At 32.9% G+C, this 18957-nt stretch overlaps 2 protein-coding genes across 3 annotated transcripts; one reads left to right on the top strand and one right to left on the bottom strand.

Annotated features, from left to right (window-relative positions):
• Positions 1 to 4619: 4619 nt before the first annotated feature.
• LOC103833765 (probable xyloglucan galactosyltransferase GT14) lies at positions 4620 to 7027 on the bottom strand. Its single transcript, XM_009109833.3, has one exon. It carries the CDS (start codon positions 6324 to 6326, stop codon positions 4764 to 4766), a length of 1563 nt encoding a protein of 520 aa, XP_009108081.1. The 5' UTR covers positions 6327 to 7027; the 3' UTR covers positions 4620 to 4763.
• Positions 7028 to 8258: 1231 nt separating this feature from the next.
• LOC103833764 lies at positions 8259 to 14464 on the top strand. Of its 2 annotated transcripts, none has more exons than XM_033276390.1 (2): positions 8259 to 8474; positions 8599 to 14464. In XM_033276390.1, the coding sequence occupies exon 2, from the start codon at positions 13011 to 13013 to the stop codon at positions 14166 to 14168; it is 1158 nt and encodes a 385-aa protein (XP_033132281.1). In that variant the 5' UTR covers positions 8259 to 8474; positions 8599 to 13010; the 3' UTR covers positions 14169 to 14464. The 2 variants fall into 2 exon arrangements, with proteins under 2 accessions (XP_033132281.1, XP_009108080.1); XM_009109832.3 differs by lacking the exon at positions 8259 to 8474 and having other exon boundaries at positions 12523 to 12734; positions 12978 to 14464.
• The last annotated feature ends 4493 nt before the right edge of the window (positions 14465 to 18957 follow it).

The raw sequence follows: 18957 nt of genomic DNA, 5'->3' as shown, positions 1-18957 counted from the left end.
TAAATTTTTACATCAACAATTTTTATTAGCTTAAATGACTAAACATAAACATAATTTATGTCACAAAAACAAAAACATAAAAATATTTTTTTTAAAATAAAATCTTGCGCTTTTGAAGTGTCCGTCAAAATCTAATAATATAATTATGGTTACAAATAACTGTTCACTAGAATTTTTGGATTTATAGAGTATGCAAAATTTAAGAAATTTGGAATCATTTAGCCATGGTAGAAAAGTTTGGTTTGTGAATCACCAAATTTATTCTTATTCCGTATCCACATATAAGGCTTTTAAAGCTTTGCAAGTTCGTATTTGTAAATCACCAAATTTATTCTTATTTCGTATCCACATATAAGTAGAACTGAGTCTGATCCAACAAATATTAAACATTCTAATGGGGTTCCTTCTTATACAATAGCTTCCAATTTTTCAAAAAAACTACTTTTGTATATCAATATATAAAAATAATTAACATAATATATGATAACTGAATTATTTAAAGCATTAGTGAATTAATATAACGATATTTGGTTATATAAGATTTATTATTATTAGTTTAAAATACAAAAACTTGAAACCAATTTAAATATATATATGATGTATAAAACATAGAATGAAATGGAGAATTAATTAAACATCAAAAATATTTTGAACTTTATATTAGAAATAAGTTAATATATTCGTTCGATATATCTTTAATTTGATAAATATTTTACATGTTTGAAGGAACAACCTGAAAGTTGCATAAATATTAATATACAGTAACTTGACTCATCACAAAATTAAATAATATACTTTATTATTTATTTTGTATGCTATGTTTATGAAGTCAAAATATACTAATCTGTTTTTAATATAATAACTTTAAAAATAAAAATAAAAAAGTTGTGGAGAACCCGAATATTTATATTTAATAGGCCATATATTGGGTACATTTAGCATTAATGTAATATTTAATATTTGTAAGAAATATATTACTTATTGACAGATTTCAATAAGTTATAATCACTTTATTGAAATACAGTCCAAGCTATTATTTCACAATTTTAATTAGGAAATATAAAAATGTTCAATAAGACATAAAAACATTTATACTTCAGCACATATACGAAATGTATATACTCAAGTGAATACATATTTGTAAGAAATTAGAGATTAATCTCCACATAAAACTTGTAATTGGAAAATATACAGGCTCCTTATGTAGAATATATTATATTATTTTCTCACAAGTACATATTATATAATACATAAAATAGTTCCAAAATGACCAAAGCAAAAAATATTACTGCTACAGTTCGGAAAATGGATTCAAATGCAGATGAAACTAAACTAATTGGCTATGAAATCTATATATATAAAGTTAGCTTTTTATCTTCTTATGATAAGTGGCAAGAGGTTTGATGACATGTGTCCTTCATAAATTTATTTTATATTTTAAATTTTTCTTTTTTTTAGATTATTGCAATTTGGCCTAGTACTTTTTAATTGTGCACTATCTAATCTTTTTCACACTAACCATAGTTATATGAAATTTGAAAATCTATTTTATTTGTAACTAAAATTCAAGATAATAAAGACATATATAAAATAATATAAATATTATTTTAATATTTAGTGTATTCACAACTACAAATAACATATTTTTTCTTATTTTATTATTTTTTACTATTTTCTGTTATTTTATTTTCAAATTATATATTTATTTAACTATTAAAATCCTAAAATAACCAACTAAGAAGAAGAAACTAGAGTAAATACATAAAATCTAAACTTAACTTCCACAATCATAGAGAAAAGTAAAATAATACAGTAACACTAACTCAATAAAAATTTATAAGCTAAAACGAAATCTACAAAGAAGACTAACTGACTTCATCTTACCAAAGAATGTATTGGCTAAAACAAGCAGATGTCAGAAAAAAAATAAAAAATAAAATCGGAGACAAAGAAATCTTTCGAACACAAAGGAGTGCGATCAATCACCAGCGCAAAAAGCCAAAAGAGTGGGCCAGAGAAATCATCACCGGAAAATAAAGGTCACCACAAAACAGGAAGACACATGCCTAAAGCACCAGAAGCACAACCACCAGCTAAGAGGTAAGAAGCACTTCACAAACTAAACAAACACATACAAGGTGCACATTCCAGCAAAGAACCACAAACTTTGAATTGAAGGGACCACAGCTCGGAAAGATTAACTCCGCACAAATATCAAGGGAAGCAGGAGAAGAATAAAAATAACCTGAAGGAGGGAGAATGGAAGCCAACCACCGAAAAACAAGAGCTCAAGTTTGAGACTAAAAACAACCTTCCAAAACACATAGCATATACGCAGGAAACACTATCCAAACCTGGAATGAAAAACATGGCAAAAGAGAGAACCACTAGAGACGCAAGCGATGATGGAAGGTGCAGCGAGATGAAAAAAAATGAGAAAAAAGGAAGACGAAACAATATTAGCAAACTGTGGAGCAATCCTCGAGCTATGAAAGAGTGCATATAAATCATATCACTAAAAACCAGATCTAGAAAAACAAGAAGGGAAGAGAATATGGACGGCAAGCCAATGACGAGGAAGACAAAATCAAAGACAACTATAACTAAACTTTGACCCAACCCAATAAGATGTTTTGCATACGGTTAAACACTAAGTTTGTTTTACTAAATTTTTTTATTTGTTATATTTTCAATCGATGGAAAATTACGTAGCCAAAAACATAATTTGAAGACAAGTTTTATGAATAAAATAATAACATAAATCAAAATAATAAAAAATGTATGACATTTATTGTCAGTTATTTTTTCACTCCATATAATTATTTTACTAAATAAAAAAATCTTTTTATTTTACTTAACTTAGCCAAACACATAGAAAGAGTCATTTTTATTAGTTTATATAATCAGTTAGGCATGAACAATGGCTATACATTTAAGTACGGATTGTTATTTTCAGGTATTTTTTTTTTGAAATTAGGCCCGCTTGAATATTATAAATTTATGTGTGGGTTTTGAGTTGAGTGTTTCTCTGTTTGGATGAGTTCGGTTTTGATGTATAAAAACCTAAAAATATCTAAAAAACATATGTATCCGAACCCGGTTCGGATATTTGTACCAAAATAACAATATTACCCTATTCTGTTCAGATATTTTGAATAGAATTAGTTATATTATGACTCATCTAAATATATAATACTAATTATGAAAAACAAATATCAATGTATAAAAATGTAAAAACCAATATCCGTGCGGGTACGCGGGTCAATCTCTAGTTGATTGTTATCGGAAGTGAAGCAAAAACAGAGGCGGGATGCAATGTGATTTGCCGTCCTCATAGCAAAGCTTTTGCATCAACAGGAGAGTGTTCTGGCTGTCATAAAAAAGTGTAATCAATCTCCACCATCTTTAATGACAAAGATGCTAAGGAATCAAAACAACAACAAACAAGATGAATTTGCAAATAAAAATTAACTAATAATAGTTTATAATAGTAATTGAAAAATAATTAAAAATAACTTTGTTACTTAATTATTTTATATATATTTGTAATAAACATATATACTTAAATTGTTTAAAAGATATTAAATGATTATTGAAAAGCAATCTTAGAAAGAATATATCCTTTTTAGTTATGAAAAATAATTGAATATTTTTCATATTACTCTGACCAATATAATATGACGCAAATAACCTTAACAAACCTAAGCACCTTTTAAAATTTCAGTGGTATTTTACCACGTAAATTTAAGATATCTTAAGATATTTTTTATGTATAAATATGAAGAGTACTTGACTTTACTGTGTATTTATTGTATAAATTTCATTGATACAAGATTTATGTTTTTTTATTCGGTTATTTGGTGTATAACGTAAATGTAAATGCATTTTAAGTGTAAAATGAAAAAATTACATCAATGTATTTATAAATATTTAGAAAAATAAAGATATATTTCACTATAAATTAAAAAAAAAGACAAACTGTGTAATATATTGATTATATTTATATAAACATTGTAAACACTAATTATTATTCTGTTTATATTGAGACCATATATTCACATAAGAAGATTACTCAAACTTTTATTATCTTATTAATTTATCGAATTGTTTAATATATTACATTGACCTAGTTCAGAACCGCATAATTTATTAATTTATAGTGTTTATTAATTTATCAGATATTAATTTGTAGAGTTGCTATAAATTAATAACTCTATAAATTAATAAAGACTTTGATATTTTATTAATTTCTCTCTAGTGTTTTTAGTAACTTTCTTAATCAGTTCTTCAACATTGAGGAAAGGTTTTAGGCGATAAGTTTCAAATTTCATTTATTTATTTATTTTTTTTCAAATTTCATTTATTACTCTGCACTGAATGAACATGTGATTCAGCGTTTCAATGGCTTCACTACAAATGGGGAAAACAAGAGTCTACATGAATTCCTCTTCCTAGTAGATTAGCCGCTGCGGCCACTCCATTGTGAGTTCAATTTATCCTGTTTGTTACTTTAATTAAATCAAAGTATTAAACATTATGAAATTTTAAATTTTGTCATTTTGTTTTGCACTAAATTTGTGGAGTATTTAACCATCTTTACAGCATACTACACTACTAGATTCATCAAAATATCCATGAAGTTAACCAAAATTATTGAGAAGATTATCTTTGTTTCAAAATACTTTTTTTTTTCACTCTAGAGCAAACAGATTGCATCTTCTACCTACATAAACTAAAAAAGACACATTGACATATTTTCATCTTTATGTCAAAACTTGAGCTTCATATGGAGAAAATGTATACTTGTAATCATCTCTATCATCAAAACCTTCACCACCATCCTTCCCTTGTCTCATCACCTCTCTCACTTCTTCAATCTTCTCTAACATCCCCTTTACAGCCAGCTCAAATGCATCTTCACTCCCTTCCGATCCATAACTAGGATTAGCGTAAACCACACTCGGTATCAACTTTATCACCTCTTCTCTCAATTTCACCACTCTTTCCTCTGAAATCTCAAGCAACCTCTCCTTGATCTTGATATCCCACTCCTTCACATCCTTAACCGGTAGATAAACCGAGTAACTGTTGTGGTTCTTGGGCAAATGCCACTTGTACTGAGCGTACGCTGTCCCCGGATGGAAGAACACGGGGATGCAGCCCGCCAGTATCGAATCAAACATGGATCTTCTGGTGTAAGAATCTCCCGGTGGCTGAAGACAGAACACCGAGTTCCTGAAAACCTTCATCACATTGACAGGGTTATCACAATTCACTTTCCCATAGTTACAGTCTAACAAGTAACATTGATCATCTGACTCCAAGCATTCATCTATGATTATCCCTCGAACCGAGTCTTTATACTCAGGCCTTGGAGCGCCCGCAAAGGCGAATAGATACCTCCGTTTTTGAGACCTCATCCGATCTTGCCACTCGGAGATCTCATCCACAGATGAAGGATGGAAGCAGGTGGGGTAAGGGATAGCGTAATCGTTGTTCCAAGAGCTCGATTCGATAGACATCATCGACATGTTTTGCGACTCGGGTAAGAACCTGAGCTTGCTCCCCCAGTCGGATTCGTTATCAGTCTGTCTCCTGAAATCCCAAGCGATCCTTCCGGCAACGAAGAAATGGTCTCGACCGGACATGCGACTCCACTCTCTCTGTTTCACAAGCCAATCCATCAGCTCGTGGGAGGAGGAATCTCTAACGGTAATGTTGAAACCCCAGAGATACCTGCTCATGTCGATACCTGCGTAGAAGGGAATGAAAACCGCAGAGGCTAGAGAGGAGTTATGGGTGAGGCAAGTGTATTTCTTCATCTTGTTGTGGAAAATCACTTCGAGCATAAACTGATTCGTCACAAACCAGCTCTGTTTCAACAGAATATTATCGGGATCCTGAATCTCAGGACCGAAACCAAAGTTTTCGAGATACGGACATATGTTGTTCTCGGTTCCTCTGGTAATCAAACTGCAACTCGCAAGCAGATCGCTGTTGAATCTACTAGGAAGATCGTGGAGATAGATGTACCGGCCGGAGCAGGAATCGGGAAGTGGGTCGTCGAGGAATCGAGAAAGGTTTACGTCTTTCGTGGATTCGCGAGAAACTGAGTTCTGGGTTGTGTCGGAAAAGGAGGAAGCGGCTTCGTCGGTGTCGGTGATGTAGAGAGCAGAGTAGTCGAAACAGAGGAGAATGAAACAGAGGAGGATGAAGAGAGGGACAACGAACCAGACGTTACTGTGGTTGTTGCTGCTGCTGCTTCGGAATTTCCCTGTCACGACGGAGATGGGTTTCTCCATCGGAGAATAATTCTTCGGCTTCATCAAAACCAAAAAAGGAAAGAGAAAATTAAATTGCGGGGAAAATGAGAAAATAATTTGTTGAGAGGTTAAAGGAAGGGGAGCATGGATTGCGGGGAAAGAGTTAGAGAGTTAAGACTGACATATGCATGTGTCGAGTGAACCAAAGTGCCCGTTTCTCTGTCGGCAAAATTTTAAATAGAGAGAGAGAAAGAGAGTTTCAGTTTCACATTGGGTCGGTCAACAAAAGCCCTTTTCTCTTTTCTCTACTTTTTTCCTTTCTCCCGGCCTAACAATATTACTCTATAAATGGTAATCAGTAGTGTAATAATAACACAGCTGAGTAATAATAGCCCGCCTTTGCTTAAATGAAATATTTTATAAAATCTTTTGTAAATACTCCCTCTGTTCGTTACTATGTAACGTTCCACACATTTGCGCATAAATTAAGAAAGATGATGCAATTTCTATTGTAATCTTTTCAGTTAGTGTAACGTTAAAATTGACTTCGTATCACTATAAGTTGTAACTTGTAAGGATAAGAGGTCATATTTTATCATTATTTACTTGGAATTCCGTAAACGTCAAATAAATTGATACAAAAAAAATCTTAAACATCAAATATTACTGAACGGAGGAAGTAGATAATCTTTCAAATTTTTTTTTAAGAAAATAAAATATTTAAATTTGTTGTATCTATTAATAATAAGAATCTCACTAATGTTGAAAAGTTGTGTTGTTTTATTCTAAAAAAGTTATAAAATTATGTTTTTTTAACAATTAATATTAAAGGTTGTGTTGTTTCATCATAGAAGTTGCATTAATTGAAAAAAGGTTGTCAAATTATATATATATATATATATATATATATATATCTTTTCAATATTATCCCTAAATGTATTTTTTTAACAATTTTGTCTTTTTATTTAATTTAAAAGTAGTTATAATATTTAAAAAGTGTCTTTCTAAAATTTTAAGAATAGTGTCTATTCATTTGGTTGTGTTATTTCATCCTAAGAGTTGCATTAAAAAGTTGTATTCTAATTGTTGTTGATTGTAGTCTTTAATAATAAATTATTGCAACTTTTAATGTTAACCAACCATTGTAACCCTTAATCCTCTATTTAAAGAGGTGTATGCCTTAACAAATCACAACAAATTCATAACTAGATTAGAAAAACAAGAGATTCGTTGTTAAAAAATCATCAAATATCTTTAAAGAAATACATATAAACAAACCAATAATTTTCAGAGTATTTATATCTCAATACCAATTCGACTTCGAAAAATTATTTAAAATCTAATAAAAGTCATTCATAATTTCAAAAAGATAAATCCATAATTTATCAATTTAGTTAATTTTATTTGTGTTATTTTAATATAATAAGTGTTGATTTTTATAAAAACTCTCCTATAAATGTAAGACCATATGTTTTTCATAGTTTAAGACAATATTATAAATGAAAACAGTCATATCAATATAAGTCAGAATACATCTATTACGATATCCAATATCCGATTTTCTTAATATTCTTTCTCAAAAAACAGGTAAATAAATATTAAAATAGTAATATATAAAATTTGTATTAAGAAGGTGTCAAATTATCTAAGTCTCTTTTTAACATCATCTCTAAAATGTATTAATTTTAAGAGTTTTGTCTTTTTAATTAGTTTTTTAAAAAGAGTTAAAATATCTAAAAATGTGTTAAAAATTTAAAAATTGTGTCTTTTCATTATAAAAATAACTCTATTATTATTAAGTACCGTTTCCTCATTTTTGGGCACGCCACGTCAGCAGACACATAGATAAGTCGAGCTCTCTCAAGCCGACACGTGTCATGTCTGATTAAAACTTCGCGTTTCATTAACTAATAATTCAATAGAGGTGGGTTTTAGTTTGTGTTTGGGCCTTATATTTCGCTGAAAGAACAGCCCAATAGAGTGCAGTTGCAAACGTAAGCGTCTCAGTAAGCAACTCCGACATGATATTAGAGTTCTTTGAACTTTTGTTCTCCGCCGTTCCAAAGCGTATGTCGATTTTAAGAATCTCTACGCAGGGTTTCAAACGCGTTGTTTCATCTTTTTTTTCACAATCTGAAACACTCTCACTTACTGATTCATCACCTTAATCCTCTTCTTAACTCCATCAACCACGATCTAATAGACTTCAATGTGAGTTTATCTTCTCCAAGGCGGTCTATCTGCAGCTATAAAAAAGTTAGCACTCTCTGACTCAATCCTCTGAATTCGTTTATGGGAGATGCTTTCGAATTCACCTTTTGTTTAGGTATTACAGTCAACCCTCATACAAGCCACTGTGTACAAGCATCTTATAAAGGCGGGTTCAATAAGCGGTTTTGATGTGACTCATAGCAATCTGAATGACTCTCCTCTATCGATTTGACTCAATCGTCGAGTTGCGTCTCCACCATTTCGAGATCTTGAACCAACAGTGCCACTACAACCAAAAATAAACTCTGCTGCATCTACAAACCAATAAGAACCGTGGTCCGGCATGCAACAGAAACCATAGAGAGAAGACAGATCTCACCAAGCTCATGAACAATCTCAAAAATCAGACCCAAAACTCATCAAAATTGAAAATGATAAAAGGCTAGACATAAAGAAAGAGAATCTACAGAGGATCTAACCGGTGGTGGTGCTATCAGATCCAGCGTGTGCCGGTCAGCGGAAAGTTTATTTCTTGGCGGAGAGAGGGGTAGGAGAAGAAATACAGAGGAGAGAGAGAGAGATGAGAGGTTAAAATTTGAACCTTGTTTTATCATCTCTTTTATCTTTCTTCTTTTCTTCATGTAAAATTTTCCTCTCACTCTCAACGTTCATTAAAGCAAAAAGACATTCTCTAAATGTGTCGTGAATCTTATCATCAATTTTAATCCTTGCATACTTCATTTCCAGCACCAATTATATATTAAATGTATCCTCCGCAACTTGTCTTCATCACCATCACATCAATTACATCGATGTTAGATGCGCCATATATGCATGTGAATCATATATTTAAAAAAAAATCAAACCTTCCAAAGAGATTACGATTGGGGCCATATATGCATGTGAATCATATATTTAAAAAAAATCAAACCTTCCAAAGAGATTACAATTGGTTACCTGATTTTACCGACTCAATATTCTATAACCATCAGAACGACTCTCAGCTTCAGCCATTTCGAAACACAGTACATGAGGACAGAAGAAACACAATGAATTAATAGTACGTTAACAATGTTTTAACGCTAAGCTGTAATATAAAATATCATTGAAATTTTTAATAGATAACTTTGTTTATTATAAAAACATACTTATCAAGTAACAAAAACAATGACATCAAATCGAATATGTTATTTCCCTTATATACCTTAATTAGATATAATTTTTGATTTATATATAATATGTTAATTGTTAAACGTGAAGAATATATCAGTTGAATAGGTAATTATTAAGTTAACCAAATAACCTAATTTGTACAATCTAACAAAATATATATCAATTCATGATAGCTATTTTAACATCTTACCAATTAATTTAAAAGTGATAACATGTTTTGTAAGAGAGAACCAAACATGTATCGGCTAATGACAACATATTATATAAACATGTAACTTCTAATTTTGAACGTATGATGTTATATGACTTGTTAGAGTGGTAAACAATTTTGTACCATTTAACCAACTATGTATCAGCCAACGTCGGCTATTTATTAACAGCTTACAAACAAGTTTTAAAAACTTCAACATGTTTTGAAACAGCTAAACAAACATTTCTATGCTCACAATACTTAATGTTTAGCATCTAATCAAACATTTATTAGTTAAGTTTTTAAATAGAGACTACAAATACTTGCAACTGAAATGTTAGATTCATGTCATTTTCAACTATGTTTGAGAGACTTCATTCTTTATAACTACACGGCTCATCCATACGTCTATGTGCTTACTAGCACGTCACATGAATCCGTAAAATCTCTCCAATACGCACAATGGCGATCGAGATCAAGTGAACCGACAAAGAAGGTAGTGATAGTACTTGTTAGATCTAGGCTATGTGTTAAATGAAGCATGCATAACTGCAAACTCATTTACGCCTGTGAAATAGAAAAACAAGAAGTATTTATTTTAGAATTGAAAAAGTATAAACTATATTTAGAGATTTTAGGGAGATAAGAAAGAGAAATACAAAGAAGAAGATAGATAAAAAGAAGAAGATTGTTTCGGCATAAAATTTATGAAGACACGTGAGAGAGGAGAGTGATAGTTTCGGCAGAGGTAATATTGGATTATGAAAATGTCAATATTGTCAAAAATAGTGTTAGGATAGTTAGCTAATATTTTTTTGTATGTATATGAAGCCTAATTACTCTAAAATATATTTTATAATTTGATCAAATTATAACTGCAAAATATTTATTTTTATCGTTTCAACTATGATACATATTTCTAAAATTTTGAAATTAAAATATTTATTTAATTTTATATGGTATAAATATTAATTTAAACGATACTAATATATATATTTTTATTCTGAATATCTACTAAGTAAAAAGATTTTACTCATGTGATTTTATGATTATTTGAATCTTGCTATAATAAAAAAATTAAGTCGTTGATCACAAAATTTTTAATGTGGAATTTTAACAGTCTTATTAATTCATAGTCGTTTAAAACTATGTACTAGTTCTTTATTTTTATTAAGTGTGTTCTATTCTCACACTCTTGATATTGCTTCAAAAAATTTATTCCTATTAATTTTATCATATTTATTTTGGTAATGTTTTTTATTAATATATAACATATACCATATATATAAATATTAACTATATATACATATAACACAACCAAATAAATATATATATATATATATATATATATATATATATATACAGTTTAAAAGTTTACTAAATATCCAAAATTATTTGAAGCACAAATTATTAAATGTTATCTAACCTATTCAAAATTATCCGAATACTTTTATCTCAAATATCTAAATAATATGAATTATCCGACAGTTCTATCTAAATCATCTTAATTACTCGATGTTTTTTTATGAAGTATCCAAATTTTAGTTGAATTACCCAAGCAGCCTGTACTCAAGATAACTGAACCGGAACCAAACAAGACCCTAATTTTTTTTGAATATTAGATGGTTCGACTAAAAATTATCTGAACCGATCAAAACGAAAAGTTAACGATTCTTAAATAAACTAGGAGTTCTCTCTCCTCCTTCTTAGAGAGAGATAATTCTCTCGGTTTCTTCTTCCCTCTTAACTCAATTCTATCTTTCAGAGGGAAAGGAATCATGGGGGAGGAGAAGAGAATTTTTGTTTTCTGATCAATAGATCAGATCCCTTTGTCTTGTAACATATTTTCGATCTCTTGATCGAATATCTTTTCGGTTAGCCGATTTTCATCTTCGCAAGGCGAATCTTTTTGTAGTGGTTTCTAGCTTGTCTTTTCTCTCCTCCTTCATTTTATCACGTTCCGGTTACCTCTTTGATTTTCTTCTGTTCTGTCGGTCATGCTCAATCTCTATCTTTAGATGAAATCAATCTTTGCCATTAAAACTGATTTAGGCAAAGTATTCAGAAAGGATAGAAGCTTGAGGTTTACATAAAAGTCTTCCCGGTTTGGCTCAGTTTAAGGAGAGTCAAAGCTTGTTTCTACAAGTGTTTTGACAATAACTGATATCAAATCGATTGAAGCTTTGTGGAGCACAACACATCCAAGGAAGAGACTGAAGATCATAGAAGGCAAAGGAGCATAGGAGAGTAAGTTGGTATTCGGTACTGGTATCGCGGCGGAGAGAAGATACAGGAAGAAATGCATCGGAAAGTCACGGTGGAGGAGCTCTGAAGCGGACATGCTTACCGCTTTTTGCATGTTGGACGCGTGTCAGATGATGTGTCTCGTGCGGCTCCATTGATCGTCAACGTCAATACACGAAGACTTTAGAGTTTAGATTATTGCTTTTTTGGACTGTAATTTTATTACTCTCTGTTGGGTTTTGTTATGTATAAAACCTAAATACCATGTGTAATTTTGCCATTTGGGTCAGATCAATGAAAATTAAGTTGACAAAAGAAAAAAAAAACTTTAAAATTTTTTCTAGCTGAACTATTCAATGCCCAAAATAAGTGATCCGAACCAAGATCCCAAATGTCCAGGCCCAAATATCAATACTTGACAAAAAAATTGACAAAAGGAAGACTAGGGATGGTTATCTAATAACGTAGATAGTTGGAGGGTCGTATACAAAATCTCCAAAGACGAATGTAAAAAAGTTAGGCAGCTACAGAAAACTCATCAGAAACGCGAGCGAAAATGGGATTCTAGCGTTTTCTCTAGTCGCCTAACCTTCTTCTTCTTCTTCTTCTTCTTCTTCTGACCCTTACAACCTGCAATCTGCATCACAACTCAGGTGTCCTCTCTCGTTGCTTTTCGACACGATTTCAGTAGTTTTGATTTCTGATTACGGATTTCGACATTGTCTGCCTGCCTCTAGGGTTAATCGAGTAGAACTCGGGTTTGTGATGATGCTCTTTCTAGGGTTTTAGATTCATCTCTTACGCTTCCATTTTGTCGATTAGCGTGATTAGGTTTCTCTGGATTGCTTACCTGTTTGTGTGAAAGTAACATATGTGATCTGAATGTTATTGTAAAGGAGGCATCTTTGAAAGCAAAACATTAATATTGAATGGAGTGCAACCGAGACGAGGCCTTAAGGGCCAAAGAAATCGCAGAGAGCAAGTTCAAAATGAGAGACTTTGCAGGAGCCAAGAAATTCGCCTTGAAAGCTCAATCTCTCTTCCCAGAGATGGAAGGCCTGTCTCAGATGCTATCCACTTTCCATGTCTTCATCGCTGCTGAGACCAAAGTCAACGGGGAAGTCGACTGGTACGGTATACTCGACGCCAATCCTCGAGATGACAACGAGACGCTGAAGAAAAAGTACAGGAAGCTCGCTCTTATGCTTCACCCCGACAAAAACAGCTCTGTTGGAGCCGATGGAGCTTTCAAGCACGTCTCCGAAGCTTGGAAGTTCTTGTCTGATAAGGAGAAGAGAGCTGCTTTTGATCGTAAGAAGAGTTTGTACACTATGTATAACAAGGTTTCTGTCTCTTCTTCTAACAGCGGCTTCTGCAATTTCGCCAACAACGCTAGTTTTGCTTCAAACGTTAGGCCACCGCCTCCGCCAACGCAGAAGAAGAACAATCCTCCACCGACCCATAAGAGCAATCCTCAGAAGCCTGCTCAGAAAACAGGACAGAGTGATCATCATCATACAGCTGCAGCTGATACTTTCTGGACAGTCTGTAGGAGATGCATGACGCAGTACGAGTATCTTAGGACTTATGCCAACTGTAACCTTCTGTGTCCTAACTGTCTACAGTCCTTTTCAGCGGTACAAGTCCCTAAACCGGGTATGTTAAGCCACTGGAGCCGTCTCAGCAGTGCAAAGCCAAAGTCAGCTGATGCTGCTATTCCAGGTGTATTCAACAACTCCAAGTGGGCATTCTCAAGAACCAGCAGTGCAGCTCATGCTGCGTGTATGGTTCAAAAGGTTTATGAGAAGGTGAAGAAAGATCGCGAGGAGGCAGAAGCAACTGATAAAAGAGGAAGGAAGAATGCCAAAAGGAAGTGCATTACTACTGATTCGTCTCTTAAAAAGAGGAAGGTAATAGGAGAAACCGAGACTGGTGTCTCTGGTGGAAGAAAGGTCGTTTACTATGCGATTGCTGGTGAAAACGGAAGGAACATGGGAAAGTTACATGTAACGAGAGAGAGAGCATCTCCCAGACTCAAGAAAAAGATTAGCAAGGAGGCTGTAACAAGGGAGGTGAAGTCGCGTTAGCGTTCTGAATCAATTGAGGTAGATTTTTTTAAGTTATCAAGGCATAACTGTGTGGTTGATGTGTCTACTATATATCAGCTTCAGGCCATCACTCCTAGGATACATATATTTTTGTAATGCGGGTCATTTGGTAATCTCTTGGTTCTAACATTGTAGAGAACAGGATGGATCTTTTTTTTCTGGGGGGTAGATGATTGCAAACTACTTCAACATTTTTAACAGACTCAGTGTGTGTCAAGTTGTGTTTGTACCAAACAATCATCACTTGTTCTTATGGTCTTTTTTCATCTCAGTCACTTGGCAAAACGTTTTGTCTTCTTCTACTTTAGAATCTGAAAATGGTGATTATATATGAGCATGATCGAGTCGATGACACTGACAGTGAGTCCAGATAGGACGAGTATTATTTTTTTTTGATAAAATGTTAAATTTATTAAGCATCAGCAAAAAGAATAGTTATGTACTAAGAAATAAAATTTTCTATGGCCTAAACATGTGTACTGAACCAAAGTTGCATCAGCCTTTGAAGACGAGGTTTAGCTGAGTAGGTGAGACGTTCAAACCCATGAGTAGCAAGGTGAGCAAGAGTTTCTTCCCAATCCGGATCAGGAGGCCGACCTAGAAGCATACCAAAAACCTCTAATCAGAGCGTGTATGTGTAAAGACAAGCGAAAAATAGATGGTCCTTCGTTTCATTAGGCTCGCCACAGAATAAACAGCCTTGAACCTGACCCTAAGTGCGCATTCGATCACCGGTAGATAGCCTATTTCGTATAGCAATCCAGGTAATAAAAGCAAACCGTGGTACCCTTAGTTGAAACCAAACCACCTTTCTCCACGGCACAGTCGGACGTCGTGCACGAATCTGTTGCCAAGTCTCAGTAGTAGTAAACCTCTTGCTATAATCATTCTCATTCCTCCTCCATAGTACAACGTCTGGACTGATACAATCTTCTTCCATGGTATGAGTTTCGATGGCTTGGATGAGATTTCGCATATGTTGATCACGACATCGGCGAAAGTCCCAGCCACCATCACTTCTCACATCACTGATCAGAGCTGCCCTCGCAATACCAAGTTTCTGTGTGCCTATTTCACCTGCAGCTTCAATCAATCTCCCCAAAGATGACATAGATCTGTCCAGAACCTCACTGATTGACCATTGTGAATTTCCATACAAAGGAAGTGCTTTGCTATAGGTCTTAGCTGCAAGAGTTTGCACCAGACCCATGAGAGAAGGTCTCCCTATAGTTAATGTCATCTTTTCTAGGTGAAACCTTTAGAAACAAAGCGAGCCTTGTATCTTTAAATGTTACCTTTCGAGTCGCGTCTTAAAGACCCATTTACAACCAATGGTCTAGAAACCATCAAGCAACTCTACTAAGTACTGAACTTCATTATCACCTATAGATTTTATCTTTTTGCGGCTTTAAACCCTTTCCAGAATTGTCACTTTCCATGACCTTTTGAATGCAATCGGGTATTCATCAATGTTTAAGCCACATTCCCTTTCAATAGCAACCACATAGTTATTTGATATGGCAGATCATCTTTCAGATCGCTTTAATGTTACTTGTGATTCACTATTCTCTACTTGAATTGTGACAGGTTCATCAACTATATATTTTAGCTAGTGGTATCTGTGCATCCTTATGTTTTTCTACTGTGTAAGAACAATTACCTTAAGTGCAACTTTAGGTGAAGGAACTTCAACCTGAATTTCATTAATGTTCACCCTTTCGCAGTTCACAACTCCCACTAGTTTCACAATTCCAAATGAACCTAACATTACCCGATTCAGCTATTCTCGTACTATGGTTAGAACAATAAAAATTACCCCTTTAATCTCTCGATAGTCAATAAAAATCCATTGACAGTCTTATGATCAAGTTTCTTTCCATGTGGATTATATAGCCTTGTTTCTCTGGTTAACCCATACATGTAGATACTTTAAACTAGGTTTTCTTCCCGTCCACAGTTCATAAGAAAATCTTAGGAACTGCCTAACTAGGAGCCCGGTTCAGCATATACGATTCAGTCTAATGCATATATCCACAAAGAAAGAGATAAAGAGCATTTACTCAACATGCTCCTAACCATCTCTATTAAAGTACGGTTCCGCCTATCAGCTACAACACTCTACTGAGGAGTATTGGACATAGTATATTGTGCGCAAATGCTTTTACTTTCAAGTAACTTTGCAAATGGACCAGAAAATTATCCATCCATCACCTTATCAGATCTCACTACTTTCACCTTCTTATCTAACTGCCTTTCTATTTAATCAGTGAATACTTTTAGGAATTCCACATGCTTAAACTTTTCATGTAGTAGATAGATATATCCATACAGTGAATTATCATCAATAAAAGTGAGAAAATACTTTTCACCACACCATGGAAGAGCACCAAAAAAGCCACATATATCAGTGTGTATTTACTCAAGAAGCTGAGTACTTCTTGTGGCTGGTTTCTTTACAGTATGTATAGACTGTATTATAGGAGTATATACATACATCTAGGTCACTAAAATCTAACTAAGGAAGAATTTCATTCCTTACCAACCTCAAAATCCTTAAACATGACCTAGTCTTTAATGCCACAAGAAAATCAAACTCTCATTAGATGTGTTACGCCTAATGTTTCTACTTTCAATCACCATGTGATACTAGACATTTCAATAAGATTCCTTTCATAGCAAACAAAAACTTTAATGTTTACTTTCTTATTGAAACGACCCTTCCTTTTAGGACAATCCTACTTGAAGAGTTTCATTATATTTCAAAAGAAACACTTCATTTCCTTTCGGATATGAATTTCGAGTCCTTTCAAGAAAGACTTGTTATTCCTTTTGTCCTTTCTACATGATATTTTGTAGCTGCTACTAGCACTTGCAAGACCTACGAGGTTAGCAACTTGGTCTTTTATCGTCCTTGATCTCCTCTTGAATAAACATAGCCTTTAATTCTTTAATGTTTCATCATCTTTACTGATGTTGTAATTCACCTGAAACTGACTAAACTCAAGAGGGATAAAGTTCATGATGAACTGGACTAGAAACTGTTCATGCACCTCTATTCCTAAGGTCTTTAACTTTACAGCCAGATTGGACATGTGTGTCACATGATTATGTATTGGTTGGGACCAGTCAAACATTTTCATAGTTAGCTCATTTATGAGACTACCTACATTTGACTTACAACCACACCCAACTATAAACACTCCTTAAATCTATTTTATAAAGTCCTTCTCATTCTCTATCTTAGGCATCAATGATTTAACTCTTTCTACCGTCATCAACGTTTTAAAATTCAAACTCAGCCTATTAGATCGTGCTCGTCTCTTACACTGAGACTTTTTCATGTTCTGAGCTATCTTCTGTAATGGCTGAGGGCTCCACATCATTTACTTATGAAAATGTCCAATTCCATTACACCAAGTGTAAACCGGATCTTTTCGGACCAGTTGCCATAATTGAGTGCATTGAATTTTACGACAGAGTTAACAAATGTAAACACATTTGATGAAGTTGCAAACTTTTATACATGCTTACCCTTTAATGCTTTGAAACTTTCCAATTTGCATTTAAGCAACTTTTGGGCAATACTTAAACACAAACACTTTTAGTGATGCTAAAAAACACTTTAATGATTAATCATTTCAAAATCAAGTCAATAGCATCCTACCTTTGGGTATAAATACTATCAACTATAATAAAAGAAATGCTTAATCCTTTTCATATTATTATCTATATTTAATGATCTACCTTCGGATGATCTCCTAGAATATAGAAAATAAAATAATTGATCATTAAAATTTTAATGTCAGTTAGCATCTCTTTTATCATGATCAATTATACTACTATTAATTTTAATATTTGTAAGTAAATAACAAGATCACTTTGGTGACTAACATGTTATAAACTATACAAACATTAAATCATTAATAGGTAAATTTATTCTAATATGATGTTAATATTTCATAACATAATCATTTATATATTGTATTAATATTTCATAACACAAGTTACCTATTAATAAAATGCAGCAGAAGCATCTTAAATCAAACATCATTTTTATATAATGTTAACTGATATAAAACCCTAATATTATGTTAATATTTCATAACATAATTTTTTTTTATATATTGTGTTATTTTTCATAACACATACCATCTTTTATATTGTGTTAAAAAAAAGTTATAACACAACTAATCTTTATAGCGGAAGCAATTAAACTATGAAGCATGTAATATTCACATAAATTCATTATGGTATTTTGGTCCATTATAAAATACCAGTAATGATTACCATGAGATATATAAATATCAACCAACTAACAGCTCACGTACAGTACTAGTAAGTGTTTGCATTGCTTCATGGTGACTTTTCATATAAAGCTTTATGGCATCGTAAGATTCTAATGTTTCAAACAATTATTAAACACTCGTTTGAATGTTTCGGGATCATTATGATGCTGTTCTATAATGTGCTGAGATTACGAGATCGTCAGAGAACGATAATGGCTCCGTACGATCCCGAGCGTTTCATCAAATAAATCATGAACACTCTTTAAAACGATTTCATCTGTATATGTTCATGAACTTGCATGAAACCAAACCTGGTGAATTAATCAAATCTAAATTTGGCTCTGATACCACATGTTAATTTATTTTAACACCAAGACCTAGTTAGATTTGTGTTAATTCAATCCTAACACATTTCTAAAGAAGGTAGAAACACTAACCTTGATCCATGCTTGGATGCAATCCCACCAATTGATGTTCTCCTC

Source organism: Brassica rapa, chromosome A08 (assembly GCF_000309985.2).
Source record: "Brassica rapa cultivar Chiifu-401-42 chromosome A08, CAAS_Brap_v3.01, whole genome shotgun sequence".
Lineage (NCBI taxonomy): Eukaryota > Viridiplantae > Streptophyta > Magnoliopsida > Brassicales > Brassicaceae > Brassica > Brassica rapa.
This window is presented reverse-complemented; position numbering and strand designations above follow the sequence as displayed.

What these genes read in the sequence shown, in the direction of transcription:
- LOC103833765 (XM_009109833.3), bottom strand. Translation starts at nt 6,326, where the DNA reads ATGAAGCCGAAGAATTATTCTCCGATGGAGAAACCCATCTCCGTCGTG.
- LOC103833764 (XM_033276390.1), top strand. Translation starts at nt 13,011, where the DNA reads ATGGAGTGCAACCGAGACGAGGCCTTAAGGGCCAAAGAAATCGCAGAG.